The sequence below is a fragment of the Diceros bicornis genome, chromosome 31 (genome assembly GCF_020826845.1).
Source record: "Diceros bicornis minor isolate mBicDic1 chromosome 31, mDicBic1.mat.cur, whole genome shotgun sequence".
In the NCBI taxonomy this organism is placed as follows: Eukaryota; Metazoa; Chordata; class Mammalia; order Perissodactyla; family Rhinocerotidae; genus Diceros; species Diceros bicornis.
The window spans coordinates 7,505,112-7,531,765 of NC_080770.1; the positions used below are offsets into that span (position 1 = coordinate 7,505,112).

The 26,654-nt window shown below is 48.6% G+C and overlaps 2 protein-coding genes across 6 annotated transcripts; one reads left to right on the forward strand and one right to left on the reverse strand.

Annotated features, from left to right (window-relative positions):
• The first annotated feature begins 3,731 nt into the window (after positions 1-3,731).
• RNASEH2C (ribonuclease H2 subunit C) lies at positions 3,732-4,939 on the forward strand. The gene is made up of 4 exons (XM_058526425.1): positions 3,732-3,933; positions 4,122-4,294; positions 4,373-4,492; positions 4,805-4,939. Exons 1-4 carry the CDS (start codon positions 3,762-3,764, stop codon positions 4,829-4,831), a joined length of 492 nt encoding a protein of 163 aa, XP_058382408.1. The 5' UTR covers positions 3,732-3,761; the 3' UTR covers positions 4,832-4,939.
• A 65-nt stretch (positions 4,940-5,004) lies between these two features.
• Positions 5,005-12,354, reverse strand: KAT5 (lysine acetyltransferase 5). 5 transcript variants are annotated; one of them, XM_058526419.1, is made up of 14 exons: positions 12,148-12,353; positions 11,982-12,048; positions 11,589-11,657; positions 11,361-11,497; positions 10,918-11,100; positions 10,754-10,828; positions 10,570-10,644; positions 9,774-10,022; positions 9,607-9,696; positions 8,132-8,272; positions 7,965-8,058; positions 5,856-6,015; positions 5,640-5,721; positions 5,005-5,546 (listed from the first exon to the last, which is right to left on the reverse strand). In XM_058526419.1, the coding sequence occupies exons 1-14, from the start codon at positions 12,157-12,159 to the stop codon at positions 5,412-5,414; spliced, it is 1,569 nt and encodes a 522-aa protein (XP_058382402.1). In that variant the 5' UTR covers positions 12,160-12,353; the 3' UTR covers positions 5,005-5,411. The 5 variants fall into 5 exon arrangements, with proteins under 5 accessions (XP_058382402.1, XP_058382403.1, XP_058382401.1 ...); XM_058526420.1 differs by having other exon boundaries at positions 10,918-11,073; positions 12,148-12,352; XM_058526418.1 differs by having other exon boundaries at positions 10,918-11,073; positions 11,982-12,354.
• Between the last annotated feature and the right edge of the window lie 14,300 nt (positions 12,355-26,654).

A 26,654-nucleotide genomic window follows, 5' to 3' on the forward strand; every position in this document is an offset into this window, starting at 1 on the left:
AGTGGAGCTTCCAGACTAGACAGACTGGGAAGAAGGACCTGAATACCAACTTCCGAAAAAATTGTCTCCGAAAACCCCATGACTACCAGCGGAGCCGTGTCGGATACAGCGCCTGAGGACGAAAGGATGGCTCGAGAAGAGCAGGCAGGGCTCCCTCACTGCACACAGGATCACTAGGAGTCGGAATCGACTCCACGGCACTAACAAGAGATTTGACTTTGGAAACATGTAAATAATCACATAGTTATAAAGCAAAAGTAAATTTTTAAAAAGCTATCTCAAAAAGTTAAAAGCAAACTGAAACTGATCCTAACCATGTATCCAGGTGGTGGTCTAACCACAGAGAGAACTATTTCAAGTGATTAAAAACAGTAATTTGAGGGGCTGGCCCTGTGGTGCAAGCGGTTAAGTGCTCGCGCTCTGCTGCGGCGGCCCGGGTTTCACCGGTTCGGATCCCAGACGTGCACCGACGCACCGCTCGTGGAGCCATGCTGTGGTGGCGTCCCATATAAAGTAGAGGAAGATGGGCACGGATGTTAGCCCAGGGCCAGTCTTCCTCAGCAAAAAAAGAGGAGGATTGGCAGATGTTAGCTCAGGGCCGATCTTCCTCACAGACACACAAAAAAACAGTACTTTGATCGTACATCTCCAGTGGAATATACCTTAAGGGAAAAAAGAACTACAAAAAAAAAAATTCTTAAACTGTGTTTGATCATCATATTGTTAGCTACAGTGTTGTCGTTCTTCTTCTGAGATTGTTGTGTATGTAGCGTGCAGAAACAAGATACAAATGCAAGAGCAATGAGGTTAGTAGGAACCCTGTAGTCCTAGAAATAACAGTATGAACTCATGAGGTATTTTCTCTTTAAAAGCACGAAATACACATTTCCTAGCTTTGTTCACTGAAAACATCTAGAAACAATAGCCAACTGAGTAGCAATGAGCACATCTGGTGTCAGATTGGATTAGTAAATATCATTTCCTAGCAAAAGGGACCAGAGATCCTTGGAGAAATGGATGATTCCAAGTCTAGGGCAGGAACTGTAGTAGATGAGCCAGGGACATCTTGTGGTTCCAGAAAACAAGGAAACCTATAAAAGACTACTAGGGTCACATCAAAAGATGTGCTAACTGGAAGAGGCTCCCAGTGGCAACAGATTGGACAATTTGAGCATCAAGAAGAAGAATAACCACAACTAACTGAAACATATCAAAATGTTAAAAATTCAATATTTAATAATGATACTTTTTTTAAAGGTCACGGTTGGAGCATGCTAGGGAAACAACTTATTATTTTAAAAACTGGGACATAAAAGGAAAAAATCAAGCAATTATTTTGCCCTTCTTGTACTCACCATACCAATGGGCAACCAAATAGTTGGTGAGGGGGAGTTTTCTTTATAGAAGTATTCCAGCTAGTAAATGAAGACAAAGTGGCGGACTTCGAATCTCAGTTTTGTAACTTCTAATGAATTAAAGGATCTAGGCCATCATCATCTATGGCTGCTAAAAAGACAGACACGAGGTATTATGTCCCTCCTGCTGGAAAACACACACCTCCTTTGAAGCAGTCTTGCCCCCTAAAAAAAGAATCTGATGAAGCTTCTAGATCTAATTACTAATTTACAGGAAATACAGGGCAGATGAACACGACAATACAGGAATGCAATCACTAAAATCCAGGCTATGAGAAACTTACAAGATCAAATACATAAAAATAAAATCCAATAGCTACTCCAGAGTTAAAAAACCCTGAGTAGTACAGTTTTAATGAGACATGTAACAAATCGAAAGACAGTGTCCTGATTATTGGTGAAACAGCAAAAGCATTCTCATGCAAGTTTCAGGAAAAAGAAAAGGATGTCCACTGATACTAGTAAGACTGGAGATTGTTCCCACAGTGCTAGAAAAGGAAACAAACTACACGATGTAATGAGGAGGCAAAACTATCATTATTTGGAAGTGAGATGACTAACTCTGGGAGACCCAAGAAAATAAAATGAAAACTCTCAGGAATAGCAAAAGAACTGAGTAGATATCCAAGTAAAAAATTAATTGTAAGAATCAACGGCTTTCTTGAAAACTATGGCCTGCAGGCCAATCCAGCCCACTGCCTGTTTTTGCAAATAAAGTTTTATCGGAACACAGCCATGCTTATTCATTTACATATTGTCTATGGCTGTTTTTATGCTACAGTGACAAAGTTGAGAAATTGTGACACAGAGCATATGTGAGGTTTGCCAAGCTTTGCTATAGATAAATAATAATGTTAGAAAATAAAATTAAGAAAAAAAAGATCTAATTTGTAATAGAAATGAATATAAGCTATCAGGAATAAACTTTAAAATATATAATAACTATTATATATGAAGAAAACAACTGTACAGACATAAAAGGGGATATGAATAAATGGTATTAGGTGTCTCATTCTTGATAGAAAACCAAAGCAAGACTCTAAATTAAATTGTCGATACTCTGCAGCCAAAGACCACCAGGAATACATCCATACCTGAACAAATGGGTTTACTACTGTCGTACTGTGGGGCATCTCAGTAAGGGGGGTCAGGAAGCATTTATAGGATTTGGGCTTGTGTTAGGTGATTTAGGGAGGTTTAAGGAAGCAGGGCTTTTCTCTGGACTGGATGTTGTCAGCAAGTGGGAGGATTTCTGTGATGGGATATGTTAACAAATCTTAACTAGACAGAGGCTACAGCTGTAATTGGTAAAGAAGCAACGGTCACATATATTCTCCGAGAAAGAGGGATGTTTCCTCATTTTTGTGGTTTGGACAATATTCGTGCCTTTGTTGGTGTTCACGTGATTTCGCAGTGATCTTGTTTTTGTCTTGATACCTCATGTCACAGAGGGACTTTGTCTGATGTTGATGATCTGTGAAATCGTTCATGTTCAACAGAACACCAAGGCCAGCTCCTGGATGCCAGGGATGTTTTTCTCTATCTCAAATCTAAATTAAATGCAATTTAATCTTGATCACCAGTTTTGTATGTGTTTTGTTTTATGAGAGAACTTGACAAAGCATATCTAAATTAGGTATCTGAACAAATAAACAGTAGAGAAGAGTTTAAGAAACCAAAAAAGAGGGCCGGCCCTGTGGCTTAGCGGTTAAGTGCACCCGCTCTGCTGCTGGCAGCCGGGGCTTGGGATCCAGGGCGCACACCCACGCACCACTTCTCCGGCCATGCTGGGGCCACAGCCCACATACAGCAGCTGGAAGGATGTGCAGCTATGACATGCAACTGTCTACTGGGGCTTTGGGGGGGAAAACACACACACACACACACACACACACACACACACACACACACGAGAGCACTGAGAAAACTGAGATATAAAAGGTTGATAAACTTGACTATGAAAAATAAAAGTCTTCTGTGTAATAAAAATCACCCATACACGGGTTTAGAAGACAAGCTACAAACTCGGATAAAATATCTTCAACACATTTGAGGAAGGGCTGCTATCACTAGTAAAAACAAACAAACTCCCTACCAATCAACATAAAAAGTGTACTTCTGGGAATCGTTTTAATTTTTTTACAGTAAGAATGTACAACTGAAAAATTTTCAAGGGAAAAAAGCGGAGACTTGAACACAGAGACCCGGGCGTAGCAGAGGAGCTTCAGGGAAGGACTACGCTTCCCAGGAGGCTCTGCGCTGACTGTCCCCGGCTCCCGACAGGCTCCGCGCGCTTTCCGCGCCAGTTTGGGCCTTACTTAGCGAGCAACCGAATCGCGCCGGAGGATGGAGAGCAGTGACGAAGCAGCCGTCCAGAAGCACCGCATCCACTTACGCCCCGTCTCGCTCCGCGACGCCGCCCCCGTCACGCTGCACCTTCTGCCCTGCGAGGTCCCAGTTAACCAGCCCGCCCCCGTGGGGCGCTTCTTCACCCCGGCCATCCGCCAGGGTCCCGCCGGTGAGCGCTCGCGGCCGGACTACGGCTCCCGGCAGCCCCCGCGCCGGCGCCGCGCTCTTCTCGGCAAGGAGCGGCGCGAGAGCTCCTGGGGATCGTAGTCCACCGGAGGTGGCGGAGGGCCGCCGCCGGGCTTGCCCCGCAAGGCCTGGATCAGGCCCTCACTAAGGCGCTGCGCCTGCCTTCTCCAGGACTCGAAGTGTCGTTTCGGGGCCGCAAACTACGGGGCGAGGAGCTGGTGCTGCCGCCCGGCCTCGTGGGATACGTGATGGTGATGGAAGAAAAGCAGGACTTCTCGGAGGCTCCGGAAAATGACGACGAGCAGGAGCTGGTGGAACCCCCGGAGGCGCTGGAGCGGGACTTCGTGAGCAAAGGGGCACAGGGTTGGAAGGGGGTGCGGGCGGGAGCGCGGCCCCCGTGCTGAGCCGAGCCCCTTCCCCAGGACTGCTTTATCGGAGCCACTGCTAGTTTCAGCCGCTTCACTCTGTGGGGCCTGGAGACCATCCCCGGCCCGGATGCCAAAGTGCGCGGGGCCCTAACCTGGCCCAGCCTCGCTGCAGCGGTGAGTAGATGGATGGTCCCCTTCCGCCCAGGCCCCATCCGTTCCCCTTCTGACTTCAAGGTGATTTCCTGGGTTGTCCAGAATCTTGCTCCTCAGCAGATATGGGGCTTTCGGCCTGGGCAGTACAGTGGGGCAGATGGAGCCCGGGTCTGCTGGAGCACTGGACTGGGCAAGGGCAGGGTGGCTTCCCCAGCACTCTTCTCTGGCCTGTCTAGAAGAGACTATCACAGAGCAGCCGGGTCCCTCCCCAAGTATGTGAGCTACCCAGCCGCTCTCTCAGAAATCCAATAGCAGAGGTGACTCCTGTTGCAGATCCACTCACAGGTGCCCGAGGACTGAGAACCAGAGCTTGAAATTGAAAGCCACTGATCCCTTCAGCCCAATTAACCAGCTCTTCACTTCGGAGCCACTGATTCCATCACCCCAATAAACGAGTTCTTCACAGCACCTGTGAGTTTTCCAGCATCTTGGAGCCCCTAAGCCGGCACTGCCCAGTCTCCCACAAGAGACTCTGACCTATACAAACAATTTATTGCCAGGGGGCAAGAGAGGCCAGAATTTAGCAGCCAGTACCCACCCCACCCCCAACTCCTACTTTACAAAAGAAATTTTTACAGCCACCAGCCTTCTGTACAGAGCACCCCCACGCCTGTCTCACTGTACACAGCTGCCCGGCTCTCTCTGGTCCCTGGTTCACAGCAGGCCTGGGCCTGCAGCGAGCTGACCTTGGAGTTGACCTGAGCCCTGAGCTCGCCTCGGTGCTGGGTACCAGCTGGCCCCTACCAGGCCTGTCCTCCTTGTGGAGCTGTCCTCAGCCCCGTCTCCCTTGGTGTGCCTCTTGGGGGCCTCAGTGGGCGTGGGATGGGCTGTCAGCCCCAGTTCTGCCGGCTTTGTTGGCACTGCCACAGGCAGTGCCTGGTCACCACTTTCCCCTCTTGCTCCAGTCCTTGGGAGTGAAGTGGAGACACTTGGAGTCGATCCGAAGGAGCCGCTTGAGCATAGCCCGTTCGTGCCCATCCACAATGTCCTCCGACAATGTGAGGATGTACTGGCCCTGGACAGGAGACGGGGCCGGGCAGGTCAGCCCACGTGGGGCCTGCACTGTGCACCCCTGCACACACCTGTCTCCCCCTGCCTGCCTCCCTACCTTGTAGTAGTTGATGAGGTTGAGGTACTGTAGCGTGGAGATGACATCCTCCTTCTTGATGCTTGTGATTTCACTGATCTCGCTGTGGGAGGGGAAAGATCATGTCCCCTGGGGGCCTTCTTCTCTGCCCCAGGCCCCCAGGAGCCCTAGGAGTGAGAAAGCCCAGGAACAGACAGGCCATGCCATGCACCCCCAGGTAGGTGGGGCCCGGCTCACTTGATGGTGATCTGCGGCCTCTCCCCGCTCTCTGACTTCAGCCCCATCAGGATCTCCAGGATGGTCTGGGACCAGTAACTTCGGTAGGATAGGAGGCCAAGATCCGAGAGGGGCTTCTCAGGGGTCCCCGTTTTCCCTTCCACTTTGGAGAGTTCATAGCCTAAAGCAACAGAGCACGAGGGGGTGGGTAAGTGGTCACAGCTTCATGCAACCAATGTTTAAGAGCATGGGTCGCAGAGGCAGACTGCCTGGTTCCCATCTTGGGAACTGTGCCTCAGTTTCCTCATAAGGGACTGATGAGCATTCAGTCTTCACCTGGGCGCTGAGCACAGTGGACGGGGCTGAGGGCACCATGAAGAGTAGCTACAATCGACTGGGAGGGGTGCTCAGGAGCCAGTGAAGGCTTGTGAGTAGGGCGGGGCAGTGCAGAGAAAATGGCTTATGGAAAGTAAGTGCCTGGGTCATTCCACACACACTTTCTGTGCCTGCATATGTGAGGAGGTAAGTGGGCCAGACCCCACGTCAGGTCCAGGCCTGAGGGTACCTGGATCCTCACATCCAATTTGTCCACCAAGCTGTGACCTGAGGAGCATTAGCTGCTTGAAGACCAGGCTGGCCTGACTGGGTGGTTGCGAGGATGCCAGGAGAGGAGCGCCACAGCGCTTCCCATGTGAGGGAGGCCATTTCCCCGCAGGTACCTGACCTCCCGAAGCTCTCCCCCCCAACACTCGGACTGCTCCGCCCTCCTCTACCCTGCCTACTGGGCACTGGCAGGCCCTCAGGCCCTGCAAAACCCTGAGTGGCTTCCTGTCTCTCAGGCAGAGTCTTCATTCTCCCTGTAAGGGCTCTGCGATGTCTCCACTACTTCTAGAAGCCCTTCTCACTCTCAGTCATAACCAGCCTCAGGGTAGACGATCACCCTTTCTGTTTCCCCCCCTTGATACATCTGTATCAGCCAGTCTTACCCTCTTGCTCAATCTCCTGTGACTTCCACCAAGCAACCTGGTGATGAGAGGGACAGAAGCTGTGCTTTGGAGAAAGGAAGCACAGAGGAGGAAAGGGACACACTTGGGTTCCTACTCAACTTTGCTGGGTCCACAGGGCATGCCGAGTCCCGACAGATCAGCTGGAGGCCACACTTGCCTCCTCAGCTGTAGGGAACTCCTGGCCCCTCCCCAGTGAACACCCACTGCCCTCTCAACTGTCTGACAACTGAGCACACCTCCTTGGTGGCCCTGCCCACATCCCATCTCCACTGAGATCTGAGCTCCAAGCCTTCGACTGAGTTTCTTTAAGCATCTGCCTGCTCCACCAGACTGAGGGGTTCCTGATAATATGACCCCATCTTGGCATCATTCTACCAATAAAATTTCGCAAATGGACCATGACCTTGATCAAGTCAAGCCTCCATGTCTTCACCAGACAAACATAAGGCTCCCTCCCTGTCCCTAAGTCAGAGCTTGGTTATCCCAAGGGTTCAGTGATTGGTGAGCTGGATGGAATGGGGGTAAGAGGATGGGAAGCAGAAGGGGGCTTGGGGTTGGGGTGACATTGAAGAGATCATGAAGAGGAGGAGCATGGTCCCTTCTGGGCTTTAAGAGACTGACCTGACTGAATGGAAGGAACCGGGGCCACGTTCACGGAGGTCAGTGCTTACAGCTGTTTGCTGAGTTGACAGCATTTTGAACATCCACTATCTGCAAGGCTCAGGGACAACTGGGGAACTGAACCACTGGTCCTTGCCTGGGAACTTGTGTGACAACACAGTACCAGACCCATGAGCAACAGTGGCTCACTCAGCTTCCGCCCACGGCCCTGGGCAGGAGCAGATGAATCAGATTTGGGAAATTTGGGTGGTACTGAGAAGCTTGGCGAAGGAACAGTGAGGGGCTGAGAACCTGGTCCTGATCAGGGCAGTTACTCTGAGGACAGAGAGAACCTTGGGGACCAGGCCAGCCTCCCTGGTAACTAGGCTGCAGAGGCAGAGCTGGGAATCAGCAACCCTGCGCGCGCGCGCGCGCGTGTCCCCGTCCCCACCCCCTGCAGCCCCCGGTGTGTGTGTGACGCCCCCCCCCCCCACATTCCCTGGCCAGGAGCACCGGTACTCACTGAACTCGATCAGCAGCTTGCCGTAGCCCCGGCGCTGGTAGGGAGGCAGCGTCAGGATGCAGGCCACGTTGTAGTCTTCCGTCGATTCCTTCTCCTGGAAAAGAGGGGCCGGTGAGGGAAGGGACCTGGCATAGGGCAGGGCTGGGGGAAGCTGGCTGAGCACTGACCTTGGAGAAGTAGCCCACAATGTGGAAGCCCTTGCAGTCATACTCCGTCATGACATAGAAGAGGAAGGGGTCTGTGTCGTAATACAACGTCTTGTGGTCGAGGAAACACTTGGCCAGAAGACACAGGTTCTGGGAGTAACTCTGCAAAGGAAAAGGCCCATCACCGCTCTGGGTACCTGTCTTGAAGGTGGCCGTGTGGCCAGGGTGAGCCAGAAGCTTCTGTGTACCCCAAGCTGATAGGTGATGAGCCTTCCTCCCTGGGGCATAACTTAGTCCATCGGTCAGGCTGCCCTGCCGCTCAGGCAGGGCCACTTCTCAGTGTCGAAGAGCCTGTGCACCAGCTCTGTTCCACAGCCTGCCTCCCTAGTGAGCTGGGCAGGTGTCCCCCTGCTCCCCGTACCTCTGCCTGAGTCTGGCCTGGGGGGACTCCACTGCCCTCCACTATAGATAACAGTCAACAAATCAGCATGTCCCCAGAAGACTGACCAAGGCTTATGAGAGCAGCTCTGGCTGTGTGACAGTCTTAGGAGTCTGGCTGTCAAAAACCACAATTCTCCCGCCTACAGTCACACCTCCTGGGAACTGATGTGCTATTCCACAACGGAGGCAAGGAATTCTGGAATTGAACAAAATAATATCCTCATGGGTTCCCCAGCAAAATTATTAATCTTGTCACTTTACTTCTACACATGATCTCTCCTGCATTTCAGACCTTGCTTTTTAGGCACCTGCGAGCACTGTCACTTGGATGCCCAAGTCCACACTTAACACTACAGAACAGTGGTTAAAGCAGCACCTTCCTCTCAAGCTCCCCCAGCACCCAAGCCAGAGCTCTCCCCGGCCAGTCCAGGGACCTGCCTCTCGCGCCCCGCCCTCCTGGTCCCAGGAACGGGGGAGTCTCGCTCTCAATGGTCCTCCAGGTTACTCCCTCCTTCCTCCCACAGCCACAGACTGAAGCACGTTTGTAACCCCAAACCTGGCAGTGTCCCCGACTCCTCCTCAACTGATCACATTCCCACCACCTGTGCTGTCTCTGGTAACAGCCTGGCCTCATCCTCTCTGCCCTTCAGCCAGAAGGCTCCTGGCCTTTCACACACACAGTCTCTGTACGCCCAGGCCTGCCCTGCAGGATACCCACTTACCCTCCATGTCAAGGCTCAAAGGTCACCTCCTATGTGAAGCTCTGGTGACCACCTCCCCTGGGTCCTGATAACCCACCCTTTGTTTATGACACTTAGCACACTGGCACCTAAGTGGCTGTTGGCATGTCTTTTCCCCACGGACTGTGAGATCCCAGAGAGCAGAGATTCTGTTGAATTCCTGGTTGTCTCTGTACCTCCCAGCACCTGCCCTATAGCAGGAACTCAATAAAAATGGGGAGAACTGCTCTGCTGGCCAGGCCAGTTAGTGTTTTCCTGAGCAGGAAGAAGCTGCCCATTTGATTTCCCCAGTGCCCGGTGCCCCTCAGCCCCTACCTTGTTCTTACGTCCATCGATCTCAAAGAAGGAGATGGTGCCCTTGCGGTAGATCTCGTTGCCTGGAGGATGTCGCAGGTCACACTTGGTCTGAGAAAGAGAGGGGGATCAGGGGTGGAGGGAGGGTGGGGGGTGCTAGGAGGGCAGCCTTGTAGGACGCCTCATACCAAGTGACGCTGCAAACACTTGAGGCTCCGGCCGTATTTGAGACAGAACTCGCAAAGGTAGAGGACAGGCAGCGTGGTGAGCTCCTGCGGATACGGGGAGAAGTACCACGGCTTGAGGCGGTGCCGGCCCAGCTCAATACACTCAATGTTCTTCATCCGGGTGACGATGTCGTCGTGGCTTCGGTCAGACACCAAGCTCCCGGTCATGCGCGGAGCCGACGGTATTCCATCTGAGCTGTCCTGGGAGTCCTGTCCAGGGCCAGTGGAAGATACTAGATTACAGGAGACAACTCAAGCAGGACACTTTACAGCTCACACAGCCCTCCCAGCGGTTTCCTTATTCAAGCCTAACAGCAACCCTATGGCAGAGGTAGTACAGTCCCCTTTCCAGATAAACAAACTAAGACTTGGGAAGTTTTCATTCAAAACTTGGAAAAGATCACCCAATGCCTGATCTGAACGAGCTCTGGCTGGTTCTTTTTTTTTTGCTGAGCAAAATTTGCCCTGAGCTAACATCTGTGCCAATCTTCCTCTATTTTGTATGTGAGTCACTGCCACAGCATGGCCACCAACGAGTGGTGTAGGTCCACACTCCAGAACCAAACCCGGGCCGCTGAAGCGGAGCATACTGAACTTAACCACTAGGCCACTGGGCTAGCCCCATCTGCCTGGTTCTTATTCCCACCAATACCGTAGTTGCCCACCACCCCTTGTTTATTTTTAAACTAGTCACTAAACACTCCACCCTGCCTGTGTCCTCCACTTTTCACACAGCTTCTCTCTTCCCCAGACCCACCTCATCAGTGCCCAAGCAATTCGATTTGCGCTTCCGTCCAGGCTGAGCTGCCACTGCCCTACGGGCTGATCCATTCTGCAGGCAAGATGGTAAGAAGAGAAAGAGTGGCTGTGAGATGAGCCTGAAAGGGGCCACCAGAGGGCAGAAGAAAGGCAGGGGAGAAGAGATGGTTTGGGGGACTCACCTGGGGAAACACTGAGGTCGGGGCTGTCTCGCTGGGCACTGGAGTTGCTGGTGAAACCACCTCCACCTTCCGTTTCTGTAGAGAGAAACCAAGAAAGGTGGGTCAGAAGGTAGAGAAGGTGGGACCTGAGAGGAAAGCAAGGTCCCTGGAATTGCTGAGGGTACCGTTGAGCGGTGGTTGGGCTGCAGGCAGGAGCTGGAGGAGAGCGGCTGGTCGGGCTCGCCACCGGGAATGGCCTCCCGCTCCTTGGGCAGGTTGAAGCGGAGTGTGATCTGGACCGGGATTGGCAAGGTCTTCCCGCTGGCCTGGGCGGAGGCCGGCTGTAGAGATAGGTCCAGGGTCTTCCTCTGGGGTGGGGTTGGCGGTGGGATGGAAAAGGGAGTAGGGGCCCCTCAGCGTGAAATGATTAAACCCCACCCTCTGCCCTCTCAAGGACATAGGAAGAGCCACTGGACTCGAAGCTACATCTGTAATTTGGCCCCTGTCCTTTGCCAGCTGAAGCCAGGGTGGGAGAGCACTGCCTCCTGCCCATCCAGGAGCCACTGAGGCCAAGAGATGAGAGAAGTAGGAGGCAGAAGAGAAGAGGTGAAGCAGGGGACCTACTCACCACCTCTCTCTCTGGAGAGCCGGGGCGGGACCCAGGAAGTCCGTTCTTGGTGGGGGTCTTGGCCTCCTTCTTGGGGAACTGGATCTTCTTTAGGTCCAGCCGCTCGTGGGTCACCCATTCATCCAGGCGTTTGTTGACTGCAGCAGTGGGGATGGCTCAGGAGGGAATGCCAGAAGCTGCCCCCCAACCCTACCCTGCAGCCCCGCCTCACTGCAGCCCAGAACTCACAGTCAATGTAATGGACGTAGAAAAGCTTCCGGCCACTGATGTCCTTCACGCTCAGGATCTCGGCCAGGGCTGTGGGAACAGCACAGACGGCGGCCTTAGACAGGCCTGGCCATAATGCTCCACCCTCCTACGACCTGAACTCCACCCCCAGGCCGAATCTCTAAGCCCCAGCACTTGGAAGCTCTCGCCCAAGCCCCCGTTAGTCACCAAGTGCCGCCCTCTCTCCAAGCCCCGCCCTGTCCATCCCGGAGCTAAAAGGCACGCCCCTCCTGAGTATCTGCGCCCCGCCCGCCCCAGGATTCTAGAGGCCCCTCCCCCTCCCGAGGGTTCGGTTGACTCTCTCCCGCCCCTCGCCCTTAGGTTCCTTAGCCCCGCCCACCCGACGTCACTCACGCCACTCATCTTCGTTGTCCTGGTTCCGCCGCAGCACGGGCAGGCGACAGCCCTCGATTATCTCCCCCTGGGGAGACAGCGCGGCGCCAGGGTCGGCTACTGGGGGGCCTCGGGCTCTACCCACCTCCCCTGGCTCCCTCCGCCCCGCCCCGGGCACCGGACTCACCACCTCCGCCATCTTCCCTCCCTCCACTGCCACTTCCGGCCCCTCTGGGAGACGTCACTTCCGGGACTGAGCGCGCTGTAGGCCTCGGCCTCCCAAAGACGCTTTGGAAGAGGACCCTTGGGAGACACCGCCGCCCAGGTGGAAGCAGGGAGCCGGTCTGCCTGGGTGGCGGGAGAATGGGGTGTTTTAAGTCTCGGGCCGGGTCTTGGGTGGAATCCCCATAACGTGCATAGCGATTGGAGGAAAGCTGAGTCCGTCACGTGACGCCCACCAAGTGCGACGCCGGTCACGTCGCTGCGGGTCACGTGCGACTAGTGTTTGTGCTTTGGGGGCGGCCGAGCTCGGGCGTCTCCTAGTGGCACTGGGAGGTCTCGCCGGGAGTGAACTGCGCGTGCTCGGCGGGGGGCGGGTCTGGAGGGTTTGGGAGGCTGGGGAGGTGGGCGGGACTGGGAAGGGACCTCAGTACCTGGCCAAGTTTATGGACTTCATTTCTTAGGGATGGAGACTCACGGAAGATTTCTAGGTTTGCTGTTTTGTATATTGGGTTTCTAATTTTAAAAGTAGTGTGACGTCATTCATAACGTTCAACAAATGTTTAATGGTCCCCTACCATGTGCCAGGCGCTATTCTAGGAGCCTGGAACACATCAGTGAATAAAGAAGCCTGCTGTCATGGAGCTTACATTCTTGGGGGTTGGAGGAAAAAGAGGGATATAGATAATAAACAATAAATATATTAAAAAGTAAATTATTTAGTTTATTAAAGAGTGATAAGTGTTATGGGAAACAAAAAAAAAAATGCGGAAATTAAGGGAGATGGGTAGGTAGATGGCAATTTTGAGTAGGGTGCTCAGGGCAGACCTGGATGGAAGTGTGTTAGTTGAGCAAAGGTTTAGAGAGGTGAAGGGATGAACTGTGCAGTTACCTGCGGGGAAATTGTTCCAGAAAAACAGACCACAGTAAGGGGAGAAAAGTATAACCTCAGATCATCAGGGGACGTGTCCACAGGGAATATTTTGGTTGAGTGTCTCTTAGACTAGGGGTGGGCAAACTATGGCCTGCAGGCAGAATCCAACCCTCTGCTGGTTTTCCTGCAGTCAATGGGCTAATAATGGTTTTTATGATTTTTAACGGTTGGGGAAAAATCAAAAGAATATTTTGTGACACCTGAAGATTATGAAATTCAAATTTCTACGTCCATAAATAAAGTTTTATTGGAGCTACCCCCTCATTTACATTTTGTCTATGAGTCCTTTCATATTAAAACAATAATCGTGCAGGAGATATGGCCCACAAAGCCTAAAATATTTACTGTCTGGTCCTTTACAGGAAATGTTTGCCAACCCTTGCTTTATAGACTGTTGTGCTGTCTGTTTAATAAAACAGAAGCTCTTACTGTGTGTACTGTTCTGTGACCAGCTTGTTCACTTAGCAACATAAATTGAACACTCGTCACTAAATATTCTATAGCACTGTTTTAATGGCTACATAATGTTTATTGTTTAGATGCACCCTGGCTGCCATTACCAATTTCCTGTTGTCGAATATTCGTTATTTCCAATTTTCTCCTCCTACAAACAGTGCCATAAAGAGCATCCTTAGGGCCGGCCCCATGGCTTAGCGGTTATGTGTGTGCACTCCACTGCTGGCGGCCCGGGTTCGGATCCCGGGTTCGCACCGACGCATGGCTTCTCCGGCCATGCTGAGACCGCGTCCCACATACAGCAACTAGAAAAATGTGCAACTATGACATACAACTATCTACTGGGGCTTTGGGGGAAAAAAATAAATAAAAAATTATAAAAAGCATCCTTATATACACAACTTTCCACATATTCATCCCAGCATGGTTTGCGTTGAAGATCTAAGTGGGGAATGACTATATCTGCATTTTAGAAAGATCACCCTCGTGTCAGTGTCCTTGGATTGAAGGAGATAAGACCAGAACAGGACCAATCGGAAGGCTGTTGAGATCGGCCATTCACTGATAACAGTCAGTACATGTTCATGCAGGGCCTGCTATGTATGGCAGTTAGCAAAGTTTCAGTCCCCGCCCCCTTGTCAAAGTCACCAGTGACCTGCACATTGTTAATCAAATGCCACTTCTCAGCCCTCTTATCAGTGGCATTTGGCATGGTTGGTCACTCCCTCTTCCTTGAAACACACTTTTCCTGGCTTCCAGGATACTGGCCCCTCCTTACAGTTTCCTTCCAACTTCCTTAGCTGCTCTTTGTCTCCTTTGCTGGTTCCTCTTCCTGTCCGTGACCTCTAAACATTCAGAAATCCCAGAAATCCCAGATGTTCAGTCCTGGACTTCATCTCTGTATCCACTCTCAGTCCATTCATGATACCCTGGAGGCATGATACCCTGGCTTTAAATATCATCCACATGCCAAGGTTTTTCAAATTTGTATCTTCAGCCTGGATCTCTTCCCTGAACTCAGCTCTCACTGTCCACTCAGCATCTCTATGCGGATGTCTAGAGGGCTTGTCCAAAACCAAACTCCTAATTTTCCTTCCCAACCTGCTCCTCCCACCATCTTTCTTGTCCCTATCAGTTTCTCAGACCAGAAACCTTGAAGTGCTGTGACTTCTCTGCTTCTCTCACATTCAACCAGGCGGCAGATACTCCAGGCTCCGTCGCTTCTTCGGCCTTCGCCACTACTACTGTGGTGCAAGCTACCACCGTCTCTCCTCAGAACTGTTGCAATAGCCTCATACATAGAAGCAAGAGGAATTGTTAAAAAATATAATTCAAACCATGTCACTCTGATGATCAGAATCCACTAATGGTTTGTCATTTACTCAGAGTAAAAGCCAAAATCTGTATATGGATCCAGCCCCTGTTGCCACTGCCTCTGCTTCTCCTTTTGTCCCCCTCGCTCACTACATTCTAGTCACACGGGCCTCCCAGTGTCTGGGACATAACAGGAATCTTCCTCTCTCTGCTCCTTTGCTGTTTCCTACCTGCAGCGTTTCTCTCCATTTATCCACTTGGCTTACTCCCTCACCTCATTCAAGTCTTGGCTCAAATGTCACCTTCCCAGTGAGGCCACCTCTGACCTCCCTAGTTAAATCTGCCCACCCCCCACCCACCGCATCTCCCTCCCCCTGCCCTTCGTTTTCCTACATACCATTTATTCCTAGCTGTCAAATCACATATTTTCCTTATTCACTTGTTAACTGTCTGTCTTTCCCTCACTAGAAGGTAAGATCCATGAACATGGTATTTATATTGTTTGGTCCAGTCCTATTTTCACAACTTCTCGAATACTGCCCAACTCATAGTAGGCGTTCAGTTAAAAACTGTCAAATGGATGAAGCACGTGGTCTCGCCGGGGAGCCAGACATTCCAGAAAGTGAGGATAGCAACAGCAAAGAGAGAAAAAGAGGAGAAAAAAACAACTGGTGCACAGGGCATCAGTCTTGCACCAGCATTAATTGAGCACCAACTGTATGCTGCACCCTGCAGGAGCAACTTGAGTGAAAACAGATGAGGCCCCTGCTCTAGTGGGACGAACAGGAACAGTTAACAAAACAAAGCAAAAGTAATCCCTCTGGATGGTGGTAAGTGTGGTGACGATGATGAGCAGTGTGATCTGGCCGAGAGTGAGGAGCTGGTCCGTGTGGGCCTCTCTAAGGGATGTCAATCAGATTCCCACTGCCCGCTAAGAGTCTCAGGATGCCCTGCTCCAACTGGCTTAATGAGGGAATGTCTTGGTCCACGTGACCCAACAATGTCACCAAGACACAGTTTCTGTCTTTCCACTCCCGCCTCCCCAGGTCTACCTTCCTTCTGCGTTAAGGTGGACTCCTCCTACGGTCGCAGGACAGCTGCCCACAGCTCTGTGGCCTACACGTGTCTGAGGAGAAAATCTCTTCCCCAGCTATGGAAAGAAAGTCCTGGGCTTCCCTCAGATTGAACCATTTTAGGGCATGTGCCTCTGCCTCAGCCAATCCCTGTGGCCAGGGGGATGGAATTCCACTGGTTTAGACAAACCAGGGCCCACCCGGAAGCCGGGGCAAGTCAGCGGCTGCAGCTGGGAGAGGATGGAGCAGCTGTTGGGAGGCAGCCAGGATGGCCACTGCAACAGATGACATGTGACCTGAGACCTGAATGATGAGGAGGGACAGCCTAAGAAGATCTGGGGGAGGAGTGTTCCAAGCAGAGGGAATGGCAAATACAGAGGTCAAGTTCAGCATGTTCCGGGAAAGAGAAGCCAGTGTGGCTGAGGGGGGATGATAATCCAGGAGTCAGAGAGCTGGCAGGGCCCCATCACGGGGCCCTTTATAGCATCTTTGTAAGGAAGTCAGATTTTGCTTTAAGTGCAATGGGAAGCCATTGGACAATTTGGAGCAGGAAAATAATGCATCTGATTAAAGCTTTAAAAGCTGTCTCAGGGAATGAGGGTTGTTGGGAACATGACATGAGTAGCAGGCTGAGGACAGCTAGAAAGTTCTTGCTGCCCTGAAAGCAAGGATCGGAGGTGATTGAAGATTGAGGTATGACCAAAAGCATGGTGAGAGAAAGGGGCCAGGCACGGACCAGAAGATGGGGGCCTGATCCTGTTGGGGATCAGCACTTCTCCAGCTGGGAGTCTCAGATCCTGCAGGAGGAGAATCCTTATTCCAAGAACTAATTGTCCCTTCAGAAAAAATGAATGTGGATTTCTGTTTTCCAAATGCACGTGCTGCGGTTATGCTTGATAAGATCCAAATCCATTGAAATGCTTGCTGAGTTCAAAATGGGGGTACAGGCTGCTTGGCAGAGGGTCCCAGGCTGAAGGCTTGGTATGGGAATGCTCAGCATGCACAGCAAAAAGGCCAGGAAAGTGCCTGCTGGCCTGGGTAGCTGAGTGGTCATCTTAGACCTCAAGGGGGCTCTTTGCAGAGGTCGGGGGAGGAGAAAGCCAGATTGGAGTTGAGGAAATGGAAGCAGCACAAACAGACACTCCTTTAGGGTAGTTTGAGTTTGAAGGAAAAGTTAGAGAAGCTTAAATAAAAAATGGAAGAAAATTGTGAGAAACTATGAGCTTTCTTTTCCTTTTTTTTTTTTTAAGGAGGAGAGCCATTGGAAGGGAACCAGAGGGGGCTGCAAGGATGAGGAAGGAAGTTTCTTTAGGATATGCAACAGTTGGACACCTCGGGTATAAATAACAGAAAACCAAGAATAAACTGGTTCAATGAACTGGAGTTCTTAGCTCCCTGAGGTGGAGCAGCTCCAAGGCTGTTTGAGCCAGTGGCTCAAAGATGGCACCATGGTCCACCTAGGTTTCTTCCATCTCTCCATGCCACCATCTTGGTGGGATGGTTTTTTTTTTTTTTTTTTTTTTTGATATTTTTTGTGAGGAAGATCAGCCCTGAGCTAACATCCATGCTAATCCTCCTCTTTTTGCTGAGGAAGACCGGCTCTGAGCCAACATCCATTGCCAAGCCTCCTCCTCCCCCCCACCCCCCAAAGTCCCAGTAGATAGTTGTATGTCATAGCTGCACATCCTTCTAGTTGCTGTATGTGGGAAGCGGCCTCAGCATGGCCGGAGAAGCGTTGCGTCGGTGCGCACCTGGGATCCGAACCCGGGCCGCCAGTAGCGGAGCACGCACACCTAACTGCGAAGCCACGGGGCCGGCCCTGGATGGTTTTGTTCTTAAGGGGATTCCCCTTAAGATGCAGTAGCCACTGGGCCGCGTGCTTCTGCTTTCCCACCTAGTGTTTCCATGCAGGAGTGCCTTCTCGGCATTTCTCAGGAAATTTGTTTTTCTCAATCCTGAGCAGGGCCGATTTCATGGGCAGGAGACCTGTGCAGCTACACAGGACTGGAGCGTAGAAGGATCCTGCACTTTGTTTAATGCTTTGTCATTGCCATCTTGAAAATTCTTAATAGTTTTGAACAAGGGGCCCGCATTTTCTTTTTGCACCAGGTCCCACAAATTATGTGGCTGGTCTTGATCTTGAAAAAATCAGTTGAAAAGTATTATAATTCTCCTGCATCAGTTAAAGATTAACAATCAACAAGGAGGCATTACTGCTTCGAAAGAACCCACTGATGTCAAGTCAAAAGCAAACGCAGAAATAGGAGAGAAGTCATCATGATGGACTCAGTCTTGCCTGTAGCTGTTCCAGCAGCTGTCTCTGCTAACAGTGAGTCATTCTTTTTTTGTAATCGTGGTAAAATATACGTAACATAAAATTTACCACTTTAACCATTTTTTGTGTGTGTGTGTGAGGAAGATCAGCCCTGAGCTAACACCCATGCCAGTCCTCCTCTTTTTGCTGAGGAAGACTGGCCCTGAGCTAACATCTATTGCCGATCCTCCTCCTTTTTTTTTTTTTCCCCCTCCCCAAAGCCCCAGTAGATAGTTGTATGTGGTAGTTCCACATCCTGCTAGTTGCTGTATGTGGGATGCGGCCTCAGCATGGCCGGACAAGTAGTGCATCGGTGCACACCTGGGATCCAAACCCGGGCCGCCAGTAGTGGAGCGCGTACACTTAACCGCTAAGCCACTTTAACCATTTTTAAGTGTACAGTTTGGTGTGATTAAGTACATTCACATTGTTGTGCAACCAACACCATTATCCATCTCCAAAATCTTTTCATCATTCCCAACATAAACTCTGTCCCCATTAAACACTAACTCCCCATTCCCCCCTCTCCCCAGCCCTAGTAACCACTATTTTACTTTCTCTAAGAATTTAACTGCTCTAGGTACCTCATATAACTGGGATCATACATTATCTGTCCTTTTGCATCTGCCTTACTTCACCTAGAATAACGTTTTCGAGGTTCATCCATGTTGTAGCATGTGTTAGAATTTCATTCCTTTTTAAGGCTGAATACTATTCCATTGTATGGATATACCACATCAGAGTCATTCCTGCAACTAAAATAAATATTAATAAGTTTATATGCAGAGTATTTTTTATACAATCCTGCAAATGGTGCTCTAAGAAATAACAGCTTTTAGAAGTAAAATAAGTCCTTAAATTGGTCATTTCGACATGAGAGTCTGTGTAATACTGCTAATCTTGCTAGGAGATTCAAATGTTACGTTATTCAAATACTACTCAATAATGTTCACTGGAGTATTCCACTATTTAAGTATTCACTATAGGCTACAGTTTTTTGTGAATACTTTAAGAGGAGAAATGCAAAGAGATAAAGATGTGAATGTTATGAAACACCTCAACAGGAAACCAGAAACTGATCTGGAATCTGAATTAACAATATCGATTCCAACAGCACAACCAAAATCAGGAGAAGCAGACAGAATATTTACCTCATTAAAAAAAGGAAATGAGCTTATACGAAGGAACATGTACACCCAAGTTGAAGATGCTGGTGGACGCCCTCTCAACAATTTGACCAAGGTCACTGCAAAAGGAAAGAAATGTTTTTACATCTGGAATACTTGTTATGAAACAATTATCAAGACTATCAGATATGGCAATTAATGCTTTGCAGGTTTTAAATTTTCATTTTAAGAATGGTAACTTCTAAATATTAAATATCTGTGGTATTGTTTCTCAACAACTGGCTTTCAATGGGCATTTAATTTGTGTTCATTTCCCTTCTTTTAATCTTTTCCATTATCAAATGCCTGAATCAAGTAGACATTATTTTTACTTGTCATTAACATATATAGTCTTGTTGTGATACATTGATTTATAACAATAAATCATTCAATTATCATATCTTTTTTTTACAGAAAACTTTGAAACTTTTAGTACAAACGTATTATAGAAAAATGATTCAGTGTGTATGTTCATTTTTATTTAAAAACATGCAAAGTAGGGCCGGCCCTGTGGCTTAGCGGTTAACTGCGCGTGCTCCGCTACTGGCGGCCCAGGTTCGGATGCCGGGCGCGCACCGACGCACCACTTCTCCGGCCATGCTGAGGCCACGTCCCACATACAGCAACTAGAAGGATGTACAACTATGACATACAACTATCTACTGGGGCTTTGGGGGAAAAAAGCAGGAGGATTGGCAATAGATGTTAGCTCAGGGCCAGTCTTCCTCAGCAAAAAGAGGAGGATTAGCATGAATGTTAGCTCAGGGCTGATCTTCCTCACAAAAAAAAAAAAATGCAAAGTATTGTGAAAAATACAAAATAACTTAGGATTTTGACAGGATCATCCATAGGAAGGGGGTAGGAGAGAGAGAGATAGGGAGAGGGAGAGAAAGAGATAGTGAGCGATGGGCCCCCTAGAGGCTGGAGACAGGCAGGGGCCAATGCCTCTCACACTACGTTCAAGACTCGTTCCCTTCCCCTCACACGCCCTCTCTCTGACCTCTCACTGTCCTTCCTGTCTGCCCTTCCTAACTCTTTCCCAGCTCAGATGTCTCTTCCTCCAGGAAGGCCTCTGGACCTCACAGCCTGAGTTGCTTGTCATTTGATGACATGTCTGTTTCCCACCCTTCCTCCCTAGACTCGGGCTCCAGGGAGCCATGTGTGCGTTGTCCATCCCGATTTCCCCAGCGCCAATGTGGTGCCTGCACAAAGGAATCTCTCAGTGAACGTTTGCTGGAGGAATGAATCTGACTCCACAGTCACCTTGTGAACAGGGTTAGGTGCTGTATCCATTTGACAGATGAGCTACAAAGGCTCAGAGCTTTGGAGACTTAACAAGCCATGGAGCCAACAGAGACCCTACCTTCCAATCCACTGTTCAACCCACTGCCAGCTCTGCTTCTGGAAACCCAGAGCCAGCAGACCAGGGATCCCGTAAGCACAGACCCTACCTCAGCAGAGAGACTGGGGGAGTGGTCTGAGTGGCTACAGCAGCAACTACCAAGCAGGAGATATCCTTTAAGTACTGTGTTTCATCTTAAAAATTTATGTGAGATTTTCTTATTCTACTTCACAAGAGTGGACTTTGTGGTGGTGGTTGTTATCAGGTAGCATTTATTTGCTTTTTGCTCTGTTTGTCCTAATAAACACACTTTCGAATATCAGGTGGTTAACTTGAGCTCTGCCTAGAACCATCCTGAAGATGGACGGCCCATAAATGCTTTTCAAAATTTTTATTTCACCCCAAATATACTTTTTTGCTTTAAAATATTTCTATTCTCTGATTATACACAACTGAGTATCCTCCCATATTTTATCCATACACTTATAATCAAGAATAAACCTATAGGGCCGGCCCCGTGGCTTAGCAGTTAGGTGCGCGTGCTCCGCTGCTGGTGGCCCGGGTTCGGATCCTGGGCGCGCACCAACACGCCGCTTCTCTGGCCATGCTGAGGCCGCGTCCCACATACAGCAACTAGAAGGATGTGCAGCTATGACATACAACTATCTACTGGGGCTTTGGGGGAAAAATAAATAAATAAAATCTTTAAAAAAAAAAAGAATAAACTATATATAATCGTAAATATGTGCAAATGTATATACCCAGGATGTGTTTCTCGTTTGTTTTTTTAGTCATTATAAGGGCTTTTACCAAATGCGTTTTTCTTTTCTCGCTCAGCAATACCTTGTGGGACTCTCTTCAAATCAACTGTGATAGCCTTAATTCACTCTTTTTAATGGCTATTATATTCTGCAGTGTGGAATTCAGCTACCTGTGGGCTCTTGCTTAGTTCCCAGTTTTATGCCAACATGAACAGTGCTACAATAAATCCCTCAGAGAGTCTAAGGGGTGGAGTCACGTGAGTTGGATTGCCGGGTTGGAAGACACAAGAATTTTCAATTCTACTAAATATTAGTTAAGTGGGTTTTATTTTTAAATAACATATTCCATTTTCACGAAAAATGTGTGAAAACCCCTGTTTCCTCATAGCCCCCTCAGCGACAGGCGTTAAAGCCCTTTTTAATTTTTGCCAGACTGACGAATAAAGTGGCAGAGTGGTATAACTTTGATTTGCATTTCTCAACCTCTTAGGCAATGTAAGCATCTTTTCCTTTGTTTGTTGGCCATTGGAGGTTTCCTTCTGTGACTTGCCTTCTTATATGCTTAGCTCATTTTTCCGTTGTGTTGTTTGTCCCTCCTGAGTTGTGGAAACCTTTTTATAGAGCTATACTAAGCTGCTGTTGTCTTCTGCTTTGCAAATATTTTTTCTAAAACTAATCTTTTTCTCTTCACTTTGTCTCTAGCGTCTTTTGGCATACGTACGTTTAAATTTTTAGTTCGTCAAATATGCCTATCTTTCCCATCGTAACTTCTGGGTTCCCAGTCTTGGTTAAGAAGGTCTTCTCGTCTTTTCAGTTTTCTCACAAGGCTTTTATTATGTTATTTTTAACATTTAAGAGTTTGATCCTTCTGGAATTTATTTCGGTGTAAGAGATCAGCCCAATTGTATTTTCTTCCAGGTGAGTAGTGAGCCGTGTGCTGGCACCTCTCTGTACATAATTCAGCCGTTTCCTGTTGAATCGAAATATCACGTGTCGTATATTAAATCCTAAAATGGATTGGGACCCAGTTCTACATTCCTAATTTGGCTCCACGAATCTCTTTTCTCTAATTCTTTGCCAATACCATATTGATTTGATTATAGTGTCCTTATAATGGTTACTTTCTTGTAAGGCAAGGTCCTCTCACTGTTCTTTTTCATATCTTTTGACTATTTCCAGGCTTGTATTAGAGATAAACATTAAGATCATTTAAACCAATTAAAAGAGAAAGCTTCCTAGAATTCTAATTTAAATTGCATTAAATGTATCTATTAATTGTGGAACAAATGACCATTTTGTGCCACTGTATCTAACCATCCCCAAACCCAAGATATCTTTCTATTTGTTTCATTTTTTTAAATGTCTTTCAATATGATATTATAGTTTTGTTCATATGAGTCGTGTGCTTTTCTTGATAAATTTATGTTTATCTTTGATCCATTTTGAGTTAATTTTTGTATATAGTGTGAGGTAAGGGTCCAATTTCATTCCTTTGCATGTGAATATCCAGTTTTCTCAATACCATTTGTTGAAAAGAGTGTCCTTTCCCCGTTGACTGGTCTTGGCACTCTTGTCGAAAACCCATTGACCATAGATGTGAGGGCTTCTTTCTGAGGTCTGGATTCTATCCCATTATTCCATATGTCTGTTTTTATTCCAGCATCAGACTGATTTGGGCAGGTTTGGTTTTTTAACCTTATTTGGCAATTTACCTTTTATTGCAAGCACTCATTCCCTCACATTTAGTATAGTGAATGATATACTTGGATTATAGTCTATCAATATAACTATAATTAGAATTTATTTTACATTGTTATTTCTTCTTTTATTTTTCTTTATTTTTTAATTTAAAGTAAATCTTGTCTATCTTAAAAATGTTTTAACGTACTGTTGAGTAAAACTGACGCTCCAGAAAGAATCCCTGCTCTGTCACTTATTAGCTATATGCTTGGACAAGTAATTTAACTTCTCTGAGCCTCAATTTCCTAATCTATAAAATGTGAATAATAACACCTCTTTCTGTTGGTGGTTGTGAGAAGTAAATAAATATTGAACACAAAGGGCCCAGTAGAGTAAGTACACAATAAATAGTAGCTAAAATAAATTTTATTGAACCAAAGACCGAATGTTTATCTTGTGATATCATGGGACCTTGGCACTGCTGAGGTCTCCTGAGGTTTGAGAACTTCTTCTTCAGTCTTTATTTTTGGGGGAGCAGGAGACCAGGTGGTCTGTTGAGAGTGTGCATGGGTGTAGAGGCAAAAAGAGGTTCAGGTTTGGACTAGATAATGAGGACTAGAGAAAGAGCTGCCCAAGAGATGTGCTGAGAACAGAATGCAAAATATCTTCCTTGTTACAGCCAGGGGGCTCCTGGTGTCCTCAGCAGATGGAGGGATTGAGGAGAGAGTAGGGACTTTGCTGGGCAGAGCATGGAGGATCTGGCTGGAAGAGGGTGTGCGAGAGAATCTGGGAGAGTTGCTGGTAAGAGTGGTGTAGAAGTCGAGAAAGAAGGAGCTGCTGTGCGGCAAGCTGACAAACATGGAGCAGAAGAGGAACAGAGTGGCATCTGTCTTTGACATGGCATCTGTCCATCCATCCATCTATCTAGCCATCCAGCCATGCATGCAGTAGTCACAATACTGTTGTGAAAGCAGAGAACCTTTATTTTCTCCATAATTCAGCTTACTCTCAGTTTTGAGATCCATCCTGCCTGGGGGGTGGGGAACCTAATCTCAGTAATTTTTAAGATGTGGACTTACATCTAAGGTGGAGATGGAGTGAAAGGAGGGGCTTATGTGGAGCCATGGTGTTGGTCATTTGGCCTGCTGGTGAAATGCCATGGCTCTCTTTGGAACAGGAAATATTACCAGGGTAGGGCTGGCCCCGTGGCTTAGCGGTTAAGTGCTCGCGCTCCGCTACTGGCAGCCCGGGTTCGGATCCCGGGCGCGCACCAATGCACTGCTTCTCCGGCCATGCTGAGGCCGTGTCCCATATACAGCAACTAGAAGGATGTGCAACTATGACATACAACTATCTACTGGGGCTTTGGGGAAAAAAATAAATTAATTAATTAAAATTTTTAAAAAATATATGAATCCTTTATTAAAAAAAAGAAATATTACCGGGGTAAAGAGACATATTGTTTAATTATAAGGAGGTTATTTCATCAAGAAAACATAAAAGTCCTAAGTGTGGGGCCGGCCCAGAGGCATAGCGGTTTCAACGTCCCGAGGGTTCGCAGGTTCGGATCCCGGGCACACACGTTCGGATCCCGGGCACACACTGATGCACCGCTTGTCAAGCCATGCTGTGGCAGCGTCCCATATAAAGTAGAGGAAGAGGGGCATGGATGTTAGCCCAGGGCCTATTTTCCTCAGCAGAAAGAGTAGGATTGGCATTGGATGTTAGCTCAGGGCTGATCTTCCTCACACAAAAAATAAAATAAAAATAAAAACACAAAACAAAACAAAAAGTCCTAACTGTATGCATTCAGTAAGTGTTTCTAAATGCATGAGGCAAAAACTGACAGACTAAAAGGAGAACAGAAAAATCCACAATTGTAGATGGAGACGTCAACGCTCCTCTCTCAGTAACTGATAGAACAAGTACAGAGAGTAGCAGTAAGCATATAGAAGCCTTGAACAAAACTATTGACCAGTTTGACATAACTGATGTTTATAGGCCAAGGATGGTATCTTTCCCCACCAGTCAGAATGGAAGCAGGGCCGGCCCGGTGGTGCAAGCGGTTAAGTGCGTGTGCTCTGCTGCGGCGGCCCGGGGTTCGCCGGTTCGGATCCCGGGCGTGCACCAACACACTGCTTGGCAAGCCATGCTGTGGCGGCGCGCCATATAAAGTGGAGGAAGATGGGCACGGAAGTTAGCCCAGGGCCAGTCTTCCTCAGCAAAAAGAAGAGGATTGGCAGATGTTATCTCAGGGCCGATCTTCCTCACACACACAAAAAAATGAATGGAAGACATCATAATATATGAGGCATTGGGTCTTAGAAGGGCCTTGCCTCAGTAGTGAGGAATAACTAGCCCAGACTAAATGCTGCTCTGGTCCCACCTATCAGATCTCTGGTATAAGAAAAAAATATATTTGGTCTTTATCCTGGTTCCTGGCACAGAGCTCCTAAAACCCTTGTAATTTTCTGAGTGATAGGAATGTCTTTTGTTATTCATAATAAGCCCCTTTCAACCATACACAAATTTGTGCTAATGAGGTGACTGTTGATGGGCTCCTAAGTAGCTTCAGGATTGGAGCTTGTAACCAGAGGAACCAACCCCGTGAACAGAGGGTTGGAACTTTCAGTCCCACCCTCAACCTTGAAGGAAAGGAGAGGAACTAGAGATTGAGTTCAATTACCAATTGCCAGTGATTTAATCAATCGTGCCTACATAATGAAACCTCCATAAAAACTCCCGAATAACGGGATGCACAGTGTTTCCAGGGTTGGCGAACACCCAGTACTGGGAAGGTGGTGTGCCCAGAGAGGGCATGGAAGCTCTGTAACCCCCATTCTTTGCCCTGTGCATCTTTTTTTTTTTTTTTGTGAGGAAGATCAGCCCTGAGCTGACATCCATGCCAATCCTCCTCTTTTTGCTGAGGAAGACCAGCTCTGAGCTAACATCCATTGCCAATCCTCCTCCTTTTTTTTTTTCCCAAAGCCCCAGCAGATAGTTGCATGTCATAGTTGTACATCCCTCTAGTTGCTGTATGTGGGACGCCGCCTCAGCATGGCCTGAGAAGCGGTGCGTCTGTGCGTGCCCGGGATCGAACCCAGGCCGCCAGTAGCGGAGTGCCGCACTTAACCACCAAGCCACGGGGCCGGGCCCTGTGCATCTTTTCCATTTGGCTCTTCCCGAGTTATATCTTTTATAATAAATCGGTAATTGAAAGTAAGGCACTTCTGGGGCCGGCCCTGTGGCGTAGTGGTTAAGTGCCCGCACTCCGCTGCTGGCAGCCTGGGTTCAGATCCAGGCGCGCACCCACACACTGCCTCTCAGGCCGTGCTGTGGCGGCATTCCACATAAAGTGGAGGAAGATGGGCACGGATGTTAGCTCAGAACCAGCCTTCCTCAGCAAGGAGAGGAGGATGGGCATGGATGTTAGCT

What these genes read in the sequence shown, in the direction of transcription:
- RNASEH2C (XM_058526425.1), top strand. Translation starts at nt 3,762, where the DNA reads ATGGAGAGCAGTGACGAAGCAGCCGTCCAGAAGCACCGCATCCACTTA. An exon ending in AGGCGCTGGAGCGGGACTTC is followed by an intron (nt 4,295 to 4,372) that starts GTGAGCAAAGGG and finishes CCCCTTCCCCAG; the next exon opens with GACTGCTTTATCGGAGCCAC. An exon ending in GGCCCAGCCTCGCTGCAGCG is followed by an intron (nt 4,493 to 4,804) that starts GTGAGTAGATGG and finishes CTCCTGTTGCAG; the next exon opens with ATCCACTCACAGGTGCCCGA.
- KAT5 (XM_058526418.1), bottom strand. Translation starts at nt 12,159, where the DNA reads ATGGCGGAGGTGGTGAGTCCGGTGCCCGGGGCGGGGCGGAGGGAGCCA. An exon ending in CGACCTCAGTGTTTCCCCAG is followed by an intron (nt 10,645 to 10,753) that starts GTGAGTCCCCCA and finishes TCTTGCCTGCAG; the next exon opens with AATGGATCAGCCCGTAGGGC. An exon ending in ATTGCTTGGGCACTGATGAG is followed by an intron (nt 10,023 to 10,569) that starts GTGGGTCTGGGG and finishes GGCCCTGGACAG; the next exon opens with GACTCCCAGGACAGCTCAGA.